The sequence below is a fragment of the Carcharhinus amblyrhynchos genome, chromosome 4, assembly GCF_965287045.1.
Source record: "Carcharhinus amblyrhynchos chromosome 4, sCarAmb.v2.hapA, whole genome shotgun sequence".
Classification (NCBI taxonomy): Eukaryota; Metazoa; Chordata; class Chondrichthyes; order Carcharhiniformes; family Carcharhinidae; genus Carcharhinus; species Carcharhinus amblyrhynchos.
This window is the reverse complement of record NC_137327.1, coordinates 33,912,371-33,925,479: the sequence shown is the minus strand read 5'-3', so window position 1 is coordinate 33,925,479 and position 13,109 is coordinate 33,912,371. Positions and strand designations below refer to the sequence as shown.

At 42.4% G+C, this 13,109-nt stretch overlaps 1 protein-coding gene across 1 annotated transcript in view; it reads left to right on the top strand.

Annotated features, from left to right (window-relative positions):
• Positions 1-13,109, top strand: part of abcc12 (ATP-binding cassette, sub-family C (CFTR/MRP), member 12) — an 89,880-nt gene that overhangs the window by 32,131 nt on the left and 44,640 nt on the right. The window contains exons 14-16 of the mRNA XM_080187595.1: positions 1,303-1,437; positions 7,009-7,108; positions 12,296-12,385. Of these exons, the coding sequence (XP_080043721.1) occupies positions 1,303-1,437; positions 7,009-7,108; positions 12,296-12,385 (325 nt within the window). The remainder of the gene's footprint in view (positions 1-1,302; positions 1,438-7,008; positions 7,109-12,295; positions 12,386-13,109) is intronic.

Genomic DNA, 13,109 nt, shown 5'->3' with positions numbered 1-13,109 from the left:
TTGGATGGATGTTCCTTTGGGAATTCTTCTTGCCAGTTAATGGATGAGATGGATACAAACCCAAACAACTTTACACAAGAAGGTGGTTCCGCAGACCCAGCAGAGTTACATGAGTATGTCCTAGGAAAACAATCATGCTATTTACCCTTCACCTGAGAATTAGGAACTTTACGGCCTCGCTTGACCCGAGACCGGAAAATCGTGCCCGAGGCCAACGGATGTTTCCATTGTCTGCCCCTTGCCCACTCCAATTCCATGGCAGGTGGGCGGTGGAATTCCTGCGTTAGTCTCTGAATCTTATGAAGTTGGCCTAGTAAGAAGTCTCACAGCACCAGGTTAAAGTCCAACAGATTTATTTGGGATCACAAGCTTTTGGAGCACTGCCCCTTTCTTAGATGACTGTCCCACCCCAGTCCAACATCGGGATCTCCAGTTCATTAAGTTGGCAATTTGAACTGAAATTTGCATGCACCAGGTTATGGATGTGCATGTTCCTTCGAAAATTGCCATGAATTTCTCTGCAAAGGAGTTGGAATATGTCAAGTCAGCTCGTGTGTTGTGCATCTGTGGTATCTAATCTTTGTGTCCTGGTAGTGGTGGGCCCCCTTTTAGCCTACAATTATTTAAATATTGAATTCTGGATAAATATATCTGCTTTGAAACTCCTAATTTTCTCTGTAGAAAGATGTGTTTATCCGGGAACATAAAATTCGGTCAAAATGAAATTGCATTGAAACAAATTACTTTAACATGGTTACTATACTTCAACATTTGTTGCACTAACATTGAATTCTATTTTGGTACTCATTTCTGAAAAGTTGACACTGCCTGTCAGAATATGTTGTGACTTACCCCACTGTAATACCCCACTGTAATAACTGGAGCAGCAAGGTGTCAGACTGGTTAGCACTGTTGTCTCATAGAGCCAGGGATCCAGGTTCAATTCCTGGTTTGGATCATTGTCTGTGTGGAGTTTGCATGTTCTCCCTATGTCTGCGTGGGTTTTTTCCTCGTGCTCTGGTTTCCTCCCAAAGACGTGCTGTTAGGTGAATTGACTATGCTAAATTCTCCCTCAATGCACCCAAACAGGCGCTGGAATGTGGTGACTAGGGGATTATCACAGAGCCTTGTGAATGTATGCCTACTTGTGACTAATAAACAAATTTTACTTTAATATGAGGGTAGCTTTCATAGGAGGGATACAGACTTCCCTTTTTAAGACCACATGATGCTATGCAAAAATATTGTGATTGATAGAATTGTACAAGTAATGCATTTTCATTTTTCAAAATTTATCTTTAGTATTTGGAAGAGTGCGATGAAATCATTTTATTGGAAGATGGGAAAATTAAAGAAAAAGGAAAACATGAGTTACTAATGAACAAAAACGGACACTATGCCAATCTGATGGACAATTACCAAATGAACCAACCAAGTGTAAGAAAACAACAGAATGTTTATTTAAAATGTATTATGCTTCTCTGACTAGCCTTGTACTGGCTGAACTCAATGTCAAAGTACTTAGCAAGAGCTGATGTCAGCCATGGCTCAATTGGTAGTGCTGTTTCAACTAAGATACATGGTTCTCGTGTGAGTGCCGTTCCAGAGCTTGAGTACAAGAATCAAGGCTGACCTCACAGTACCGTAGTATCTTTTTAGATGAGACGTTAAGCTGAGGAACCATCTTCCCACTTGGGTGGATGCAAAAGATGCCATGCCATTATTTCAAAGGAGAGCAGGGGAGTTAGCCCTGGACAGTATTTATCCCTCGGTCAACATCGCAAGATCAGATTATCTGGTCATTACCACATTGTTTGTGGAAATTCACGGTAGGCAAAGTGGCTGCTGTGTTTCCCACATTGCAATCATGACTACCCTTGGAAAAATGTAATTTATCAGTTGTAAAGCATTTTGAGATGTCTGGGGTGGTTGCGAATGCACCATACAAATGCAAGACTATTTTTTCTTTCACGCGATACACATTGCATTTATCACTCACAAGCATTCCATTTAAGCGTATAATAAGGGCCAATTTACATATGTGCATTGGAAGTATTCATTAAGAGAATATTTAATAGCATTTAATCCAAACAAAATAAAATACAAGCGAGATCAGCAATTTTAAAGTCAGGGAGGAAAAACATCAGCTGCTGCGTGAATTTTATGCTGTTATATTAATATTTAGGTCACTAGAGAAATCCTTGAGCTTGCAATGCTTTAATTAGTCAGCTAACTGGAAGTGGGATAATTAGGCCTTTGCTGTTAAAGAGTTATGTTACAGTCATGTCTCATTAATCCAACTCTTATTAATCTGACAACCTAATTTTAAGCAGAATTTTATCTTGATAAGGCAAGCAACGCTTGTGTTGAGCTAATTCAGCTAACAAGGTTATCATTCTGGCATTAATGTGACATTTTCAAAAATGTGAATATCTAAAAACTAAAGCTCTGGTTAAGGGTGATTGAATGATATAGCAATACCACAGACAAAGATGATTAAATATGCCATGAAATGCAGTTAGCTCCTCGGTGATGGGATATTGGGTAATATCATCTGTAAAATGTATCTGGTTGGATTTGATTGGAGGAAATATAAGCATAGGAACACATTGTAGAGTTTTCCTAAAGCATTTTCAACAGCAAGGAGGGATTTTGTAGTACTTGTGCTTGTTGATGAAATGGATGTGGCAGAATCCATAAAAAGGCAGCTACCTGTAGAAAAAGTAGATTTATTGGGCCACGTGTTGCATTCTAATGGCAGGATTTTACCACCCCTCCCACCCAGTGGGATATTACCCTCAATGGCAATTTAAATGGTCCGCCACATCCACCAGGAAGTGGTGAGGAGAAACATACCATTGCAGAGCTGTAAAGTCCTGACCTTTACTTTATAAAAACATAGAAAATAAGAGCAGGAGTAGATGATTCAGTCCTTTGGGGCTGCTCCACCATTCATTATGATCATAGTTGATCATCAATTCAGTAACCTGATCCCACCTTCCCCCCATACCCTTTGGTCCCCTTCACCCTAAGAGCTATATCTAATTCCTTCTTGAAAACATACAATGTTTTGGCCTCAACTGCTTTTGTGGTGGCAAATTCCACAAGCTTACCACTCTCTGAGTCCTAAAAGGCTTACCCCGTATCCTCACACTGTAACCCTTGGTTCTGGACACCTCCATTAACAGTAATATCCTTCCTCTATCTACCCTGTCTGGCCCTGTTAGAATTGTAAAGGTTTCTATGAGATTCCCCACAAATTCTTCCAAACTCCCGTGAATATAATCCTAACCAACTCAATATCTCCTCATATGTCAGTCTCACCATCCCAGGAATCAGTCCAGTAAACCTTCTCCGTACTACCTCCAAGGCAAGGACATCCTTCCTCCAATAAGGAGACCAAAACTGCACACAACTCACCAATTCCCTGTATAACTGCAGCAAGACAATTTTATTCCTGTACTCAAATCCTCTCACTTTGAAGACCAACATCCCATTTGCCTTCTTTATCGCTTGCTGCTCCTGCATGCTTACCTTCTGTGGCTGGTGAACATGGACACGCAGATCTCATTGCACATTCCCCTCGCTTACATTATAGCCATTCAAGTAATAATTTGCCTTTCTAGTTTTGCTACCAAAGAAGATAATCTCACATTTATTCACATTACATTGCATTTGGTATGCACTTTCCCACTCAGTTTGTCCAAATCTCACAGAAGGATCTCTGCATCCACCTCACAGCTCACCCTCCCACCCAGCTTTGTGTCATTTGCAAATTTGGAGATAAGACATTTAGTTCCCTCATCTAAATCATTAATATACAGATAAATAGCTGGGATCTTAGCACCAATCCCTGTGGTATCACACTAGTCACTGCCTGTTATTCGGAAAGTGACCTGTTTGTTCCTACTCTCTATTTCCTGTTGGCCAAACAGTTTTCTATCCACCTCAATACACTACCCCCCATCCCATGCACTTTAATTTTACACAATAGTCACTTATGTGAGACTTTGTCGAAAGCCTTCTGATCGTCCACATAAATCCACTGGCTCCCCGTCATCAATTCTATTAGTTACACCCTTAAAGAATCCCAGCAGATTTGTCAAGCATTCATAAATCCATGCTGCCTCTGTCCAGTTTTACCACTGTTCCCTGCTATAAAATCTTTGATAATGGACTCTAGAATTTTCCACACTATTGATACCAGGCTGACTGGTCTATAATTTCTTGTTTTCTTTCTACCTCCCTTTTTAACTCATGGGGTTAAATTAGCAAAAGCAAAATTGCTGGAAATATTGCAAATCTGAAATAAGAGCAGAAAATGTTGGAATTACTCAGAAGGTCGGTCAACATTTTCACCTAGATAACAAAGACACCTATGTCAGACTCTTATTCATTGACAGCTCAGCCTTTAACACCATCACTCCTATGAAACTCATCTCCAAACTCTGTTGCCTGGGCCTCAGTTCCTCCATCTGCAACTGGATCCTGAACTTCCGAACCCAAAGACCATAATCAGCAAGGATAGGCAACAACACTTCCTCCACGATCAATATCCCACAAGGCTGTGTTCTCAGTCCCCTACTATACTCCTTATACATCTATGATTATGTGGCCAAATTTCCCTCCAACTCAATTTTCAAGTTTGCTGGCGACACCAACATAGTGGGTCAGATCCCAAACAATGACGAGACAGAGTACAAGAATGAGAGAGAGAATCTGGTGAACTGCTGCAGTGACAATCTTTCCCTCAATGGCAGCAAAACAAAGGAGATTGTCATTGACTTCAGGAAGCCTAGTGGAGAACATGCCCTGTCTACATCAATGGGGATGAAGTAGAAAGTGTCGAGAGCTTCAAGTTTTTAAGTGTCCAGTTCACCAAAAACCTGTCCTGGTCCCCCCATGCCAACACTATAGATAAGAAAGCTCATCAATGCTTCTACTTCCTCAGAAGACCCTCTCTTCAGTCCTATTTTCATTTTTCTTCTCAGTATTTTAAGCCTTTTCTGACTACAAAGCAGATTTGTGGATTGGTTTCTCCCATTGTGAAATCCCACTGACAGCACTGATCAGGAAATTAGCAATCCACAAACCTTGATTTCCATCCATTCAAATGAACAACCAGAAAGCCAGGGGCTCCATCTGATGGTTTCTTACTCAGAGCTCTCAATAATGCTGCTGAGAGCGCCCAGTCAAGAAATCAGCCCTTTTTCTAGTGTTGACTCTTAGTTTAATGCAATTGTTATTTGCAAATCTTCAATGTTCATTATTTGTTTCTACTCTGAAGTCACTCACTGTTTGCTGTTGCACTTTCTGTCGCAATGCCCTGCAGTGTTAATAATATTTTCAGTGTATTGCAGAAGTAATCACTTTGCAAATGAAATTACACTTCTGTGTAGCATAGCTGAGAAAGATTACCTTTGTGTGATAAGACTGAATGGGCTGAGAATTTCACCAGATATCAAAATCTTTATTCAATGCCCCACCATGCTTATTATTTCAAATTAAAAATATGACCTTCATTGCCAGCAGAAAGTTTGTGTTTATGTACATATTAAGCAGCCAGCAAATTGAAAATAATGAGCTAATGGGTGTCTGGCTTTTCGAGCAGTGTTGTATAGTCAAGTCAGGCACTGCTTTCGCTATCAGGAAGGTTGAAGGTGTTCAATAATCCAGAAGTTGCAATACCAGGATATTTAGGGTGGCACCTGTTCAGTATTCACTGCAGGGTGTTTACCTCCGAGCAAACAATATGTAATAGTGCCAAGTCACAGAGCATGAGAGCTGGCAGAGAATATCTCCAGATCAAGTCATCCAGTGTGTCAGTCAAGGGATAGAGGTGCCAATGCCAGACTAGTGCAAATGGATCAATGCTTTACTTTTCCCCTTATTATATCTTTGTATCCAGTCATTAAGTATGTACAGAAAACAAAACTTTGGCGTTTTTTTTCTAAATATGGCTTAAAAAGCTACAGCTTTTCTCATTCCCAACTCATAAGTTATTTCCTCCGATTTAATTTAAATATGGATTGCGAAAGTAAGCTTCCACAGGAGAATCGAAGAATCCCTACAGTGCAAGGAGAGGCCATTTAGCCCATCAAGTCTGCACTGACAACAAACCCTCCCAGACCCTGTTCCCGTAACTTTCACGTATTTACCCTGCTAATTTCCCTGCCACTAAGGAGCAATTTAGCATGCTCAATCAACCTAATCCGCACATCTTTAGACTGTGGGAGGTAACTGGAGCATCCGAAGGAAATCCATGCAGACACGGGGAGAACATGCAAACTCTAGACAGACAATCTCCCAAGGCCAGAATGAAACCTAGGTCCCAGGCGCTGTGAAACAGCAATGCTAACCACTGTGCTACCGTGCCGCCCAAGTTAATTTTCTTCCCTACTTTCAAAAGTGAGAAAACTCTTAGTTACATGCGATCTTGATTCATCATAAAAACAAGGAAAAGTAATGCACGATTCTCAGTGACATGATCATGGGACTCTTCCCAAGGAAATATATAACTTCCGCAAACCCTTCTCTTCACTTACAACAGATAAGAAACAAATTAAAAATAACAAAGACAATGAATCTTATGGTGCAGCAATAGCAGGAATTTGGTCAATCCTGGTCACCAGACTGAGTTGGATCCAAAATCTCCCCTGCAAGTCTAGAAATGATCAAATTCCTGCAGCTGAGGTCAGCCTGAGATACATACTAGAAAGGCTAAGAATAATTAGTCATAGCCACAAGAGATCATAGCATCTCACTCTGTTAGAGAGAAAGAGAGTTCTAAATGCTTCGAAAACTTGAGGGGCACTAATCAGTACCAAGCACAAGGTAAGGCAAGGGAACTACCACGGGTGGTACAGGGATTGAACACATGCCATTGGCATAATTGTGCACCATACTCTAGCTACCTAGCCAACTGGACTAACCCACAGAGACTTGAACAGTTAGGCTAAAAATGCAGTGTTGATTTATAGTTCAGAGTTTCTTCCATTCTGCATTCAGAGTTCGGAAGAGGACAACATGATACCACTTAACTCTGATATAGGAAAGCTGGATGAAGATTCTCCTTCAAGCACAGGGTTAAGAGGCTTGGACAATGCAGGTAAGTATGCCATCTTTAAGAAGTTCATTTTACATAAAACTGTATTGTGAACAGAGGTAGACTGTTGAACTGTTCAAGTATGTTTTGCCATTCAACTAAATCTTTTACCCACTTCTGGTCCATATAATTTGTAGCCTTGCCAAAAGAAACATAGTGATCTTAGTCTTGAAAATTTCAATTAGCTGAATATCCAGAGCGTTTTGAAAGTGAGTTTATCACTACCATTCATGATAACAAATATTTCTTGATTTCATTCCTAATGGTCTTTGTTTAATTCTGTTCTAGATATGCCTACCAAGAAGAAGGAATCCTTTCTTTCTGCGTACCTTTTTCGAATTTTTCATTAAAAAAAATCACTCCTCAACCATCTAAACTTGGGGGAATACAAACTAAGTTTAGGCATCCTGCCCTACTAATGCAATCCTTTAAATCTCAATATCACTATTATCCTGTACAGAAAGAAATCTACCATCCTTACCTGCTCTGGTCTAGATGTGACCCCAGATCCACAGCAGTGTGATTGACTCTTAAATCTCTGCTGAAATGGCCTCACAATGTCCTTTAGGGAAGGAAATCTGCTGTCCTTACCTGGTCTGGCCTACATGTGATTCCAGAGCCTTAAACAATGTGGTTGACTCTCAACTGTCCTCCAAGGGCAACTGGGGATGGGCAATAAATTCTGGCCAGCCAGTGAGGCCCATGTTCTATGAATGAATTAAAAATAAATAAGCCGCTCAGTTGTACTGAATTACTAGACCAAAATCAAAACAAGGAATGAAACTGGATAAACAATCCAGCATCAACCTAGGTACCTGAAATGACAATGGCATATCCAGCCCTGTCGAATCTGCAGAGTCTTCTTGACTAACATCTGGGGCTTGTGTCAAAATTGGGAGAGCTGTTCACAAATTTAAAAAAGTAATAGTGAGGCATAATCATGTTCACCAAATCACACATTGCAAACAATGTATCAGACACACCATTGCTATGTTGTGCTGTGTCCTGCCCTACCATCAGGATAGACTGGACCCATTGAGGTCTCATGGCATCTGGTCAAATATAGAACATAGAACATAGAACATTACAGCGCAGAACAGGCCCTTCGGCCCACGATGTTGCGCCGACCAGCTTTTTAAAAAAAAACACTAACCCACTAATCTAAACCAATCCCATTTCGTCCATAAACCTATCCACAGATCTCTTAAACGCCCCCAAACTAGGCGCATTTACAACTGCAGCTGGCAGGGCATTCCAGTCCCTCACCACCCTCTGGGTAAAGAACCTACCCCTGACATCAGTCCTATAACTACCCCCCCTTAATTTAAAGCCGTGCCCCCTCGTGCTAGCTTTCTCCATCCTAGGAAAAAGGCTATCACTATCCACCCTGTCTAAACCTCTAATCATCTTATATGTTTCAATAAGGTCCCCTCTTAGCCGCCTTCTTTCCAGCGAAAACAACCCCAAATCTCTCAGTCTCTCCTCATAGGATCTCCCCTCCATACCAGGCAACATCCTGGTAAACCTCCTCTGCACCCTCTCCAAAGCCTCTACATCCTTCCTGTAATGTGGGGACCAGAACTGCACACAGTACTCCAAGTGCGGCCGCACCAGAGTTGTGTACAGTTGCATCATGACGCTGCGACTCCTAAATTCAATCCCCCTACCAATAAACGCCAAGACACCGTATGCCTTCTTAACAACCTTATCTACTTGATTCCCAACTTTCAGGGATCTATGTACACATACACCTAGATCCCTCTGCTCCTCCACACTATTCAAAGTCCTCCCGTTAGCCCTATACTCAACACATCTGTTATTCCTACCGAAATGAATTACCTCACACTTCTCCACATTAAACTCCATCCGCCACCTCGCGGCCCAGCTCTGCAACCTTTCTAAGTCACCCTGCAAACTATGACACCCTTCCTCACAATCTACCACACCTCCGACTTTGGTGTCATCAGCAAACTTACTAATCCACCCAACTATACCCTCATCCAGATCATTAATAAAAATTACAAACAGCAGTGGCCCCAAAACAGATCCCTGAGGCACACCACTCGTAACCGAACTCCATGACGAATATTTACCATCAACCACCACCCTCTGTCTCCTATCTGCTAGCCAATTCCTGATCCAATTACCTAGATCACCCCCAATCCCATACATCTGCATTTTCTGCAGAAGCCTACCATGGTGAACCTTATCAAACGCCTTACTAAAATCCATATACACTACGTCAAGATTGAAAGATTGAACGAACTTGGGCTGTTTTCCCTTGAGAGACGTCGGCTGAGGGGGGATCTAATAGAGGTTTATAAGATTATGAAGGGGATAGATAGAGTAAATGGTGGTAAGCTTTTTCCGCTATTAGAAATGGATAGAACGAGGGGTCACGGGCTTAGGGTGAGGGGGGCTAGGTATAAGACAAATATTAGAGGGCAGTTTTTCACGCAAAGGGTAGTGGGGGTGTGGAATGCACTGCCGAGTAAGGTGGTGGAAGCAGGCACGCTAGGGTTGTTTAAGAGTCACTTAGACAGCCACATGAGCGGGCTACATATAGGGGGATATAGCAGGCCTTACTAAACATTGTAGGCTTGGGATTACGTTTTTGCCTCAGGGATGTTACAGTCTTTGCCTGTTTAATAATGAATTTTTTTGTCTCCACAGGCATTTAAGTCCAGCAAGGGGCATGCATGCGGCAGGTTGTAGTGGGCTGCTCTTGGACGTTGCTTCGGGAGTTGCCTATTGCTTCATGTCGTTAGTGTGCTTAAACTGGACCATCTCGAGGGCAACATGACAGCTCAGAGACTATCTCTGTTGCTATGCGGACACATGGATTTGGGCCTGTGTCTGTGGGAGTTTGCACGTTCTCCCCGTGGTTGCGTGGGTTTCCTCCGGGTACTCCGGTTTCCTCCCACATCCCAAAGATGTGCTTTTAGGCTGATTGATTGGGTACTAAATTGTCCCTATATTGGACCTCCCTGATCCTCGCACATTAGGCGTAGACTAAAATCATGAATAGGTCACTGAGACAGTGGGACGGCGGCGCGGGCTCGTTGGGCCGAAGGGCCTGTTTCCCGTGCTGTGTTGTTCTTTGTTCTTTGTTCTTTGTCAACTGCCTTACCCCTATCCACCTCTTTGGTCACTTTCTCAAAGAACTCGATAAGGTTAGTAAGGCACGACCTACCCGCTACAAAACCATGCTGACTGCCTCTAATCAATTCATTACTCTCCAAATAACTATAAATCCTGTCTCTAATAATCCTTTCCAAAACCTTACCCACCACAGAAGTAAGACTCACCGGTCTATAATTCCCAGGGAAGTCTCTGCTCCCCTTCTTAAACAATGGGACAACATTTGCTGTCCTCCAATCTTCCGGTACTATACCAGAGACCAACGACGACCTGAAGATCAGAGCCAGAGGCTCCGCAATCACCTCTCTTGCCTCCCAGAGAATCCTAGGGTAAATCCCATCCGGACCAGGGGACTTATCTATTTTCAAACCCTCTAGAATATCCAGCACATCCTCCGTATCAACTGCAATACTATCTATTTTACACCCCTGCACCCCAGTGTCCTCCTCAGCTACATTCATGTCCCCTTGCGTGAACACCGAAGAGAAATATTGGTTCAACGCCTCTCCAATCTCCTCCAGTTCCACACACAACTTCCCTCTACTGTCTGTAACTGGCCCTAATCTTGCCCTAACCAACCTTCTGTTCTTGACATACCTGTAAAACGCCTTAGGGTTCTCCTTAATCCTATCAGCCAAAGTCATCTCATGTCCTCTTTTAGCCCTTCTTAACTCCCTCTTCAACTCCCTCCTAGCCAATCTAAAACTTTCTAATGCACTACCTAAATATGGACAAGAAAACCTCTTGTTGATTACCACCTACTGTTCCCACTTAGCAGATTCACCGGTATTCCTTCATATTGAATTCCAATTGGAAAAAGCACCTAGAGTGACAAGTGTGGTTGATTTCTGACTGAGTTGGTAGACTCCTAAGGACATAGCTACTAGAGTGGGCCTGTGGCAGGCGGTGAGGAAACCAACACGAGGGAAAAATTTACTTGACATTTTCCTCATCAATCTATCTATCACAGAGGCATCTGTCTATGACAGTACTGGTAGGAAAGACAACAGCACAGTGCTTGTGGAGACAAAGTCCCATTTTCACATTGCAAATACTCTCCATCAGGTTGTGTGGCGCTAACACTCTGCTAAATGGGAACAATTTAGAACCGATCTTGCAACTTAAACCTTGACATCCATGAGACAGTCTGCACCATCAGCAGCAGTAGAACTGTATTCAACCACAATCTGTAGCCCAATGGCTCACCATTTCCCACACTCTCTGATTACCACCAAGCTGGAGGATTGGTCCTGGGTCAATGAAGAGTGGAGGAGGGTATGCCAAAAGTACCATCAGGCAAATTCAGGAGTCAACCTGGTGAAGCTATTACACAGGACTATTTGCATGCCAAATAGCAGAAGCAGCAATCACTCAACTAATGGATCAGATCTAAGCTCTGCAGTCCTGTCACACCCTGTTGTGAATGACGGTGGGTAATTAAAGAACTGGAGAAAAAGGTTCCACAAGTATCCCCATCCTTAATGAGTGGGGTGGAGGGGTAAGGTTGGGAGGAGCACAGCATGTCAGTTCATGAGATAAAGCCAAAGAATCTGCTACCATCTTCAGTCAGAGGTGCTGAGTTGGATGATTGAACTCAGTCTCTTCCTGAAGCCCCCAGCATCACAGATGTGATACTTCAGCCAATTCAATTCATTCTGTGTGATATCAAGAAATGGCTGAAGGGACTGTAGTAAGACTATCATCCCTGGCAACATCCTGATAGCAGTACTGAAGCCATGTGCTCCAGATGCACACACCCCCACATCTTTCTACCCCACCCCTGCTAGCCAAACAATTCCACCCCGCACTCCACCCCCCACAATTCCCGTACAGCTGCAATACTGGCAGTTATCTGGCAGTAAGGAAAATTGACCAGATATGTCTTGTCCACAAAAAGTATGACAATCCAACACTAGCTTTTAGTGATTTGTGTACGTAGATACCTAAATCATCTCATTCATCATCAGCTCCTAGTGTCTCATAAGTTTGAAAATACTTACTCAGTGCAGTTTTAAATACAAAGTTTGTCAAAACTCTTGTAATTTTTAGCATTTTATATGACTGATGAGACAAATGATCCAACGGAAGAAAATACTGAGAGCAAAAAACGAGTGCAGCAGGATGGAAACCATAAAAAAGGTAAAGCCATGAGAATAATATTAAAGTTTTTACACTGGCTTTGTGCTGTTTTGAAATTTGCTGTAATAGGAATGGAAATTCTAACATTTAGCTGTTACACCAGTAGGTGGTGTAGTATTATATTTTAACATCCAAATTGCTCAAAATGGGATACTAAAAGAAATTATTTTTGTTGTGTAAATGATTAATGTAAATAGACAGTCTAAATCATCAGTGATGTAAGATCACATGACAACAGAAAATGCTGAGATCTAATAAGAGTTAAAGTTAAATTTAAAATTTACCAACAGCCTTGTCTCCAGCAGTCACTATCAATCCCAACCCTGAGCAACCTCAGCTAAGATCATAGAATCCTACAGTGCAGAAGGAGGTCATTCAGCCCATCACATCTCCACCGACCACAATCCCACAACCCCTTGCATTTATTCTAGCTTGGCTCCCTGACAGTAAGAGGATATGTAACATGGTCAATGCACCTAGCCCACACATCTTTGGACTGTGGGAGGAAACCCGAGAACCTGGAGGAAACCCACGCAGACATGGGGAGAATGTACAGACTCCACACAGACAGTGACCCAAGCCAGGAATCGAACCTGGGTCCCTGGCACTGTGAAGCAGCAGTGCTAACTGCTGTACCACCATATGGTAAAAGATGGTGATAGTGTAAAGGCAGTGGAATAAGCACCAAGTAAATGGTCCAGTGACTGAAAAAGCAACAAGTAAA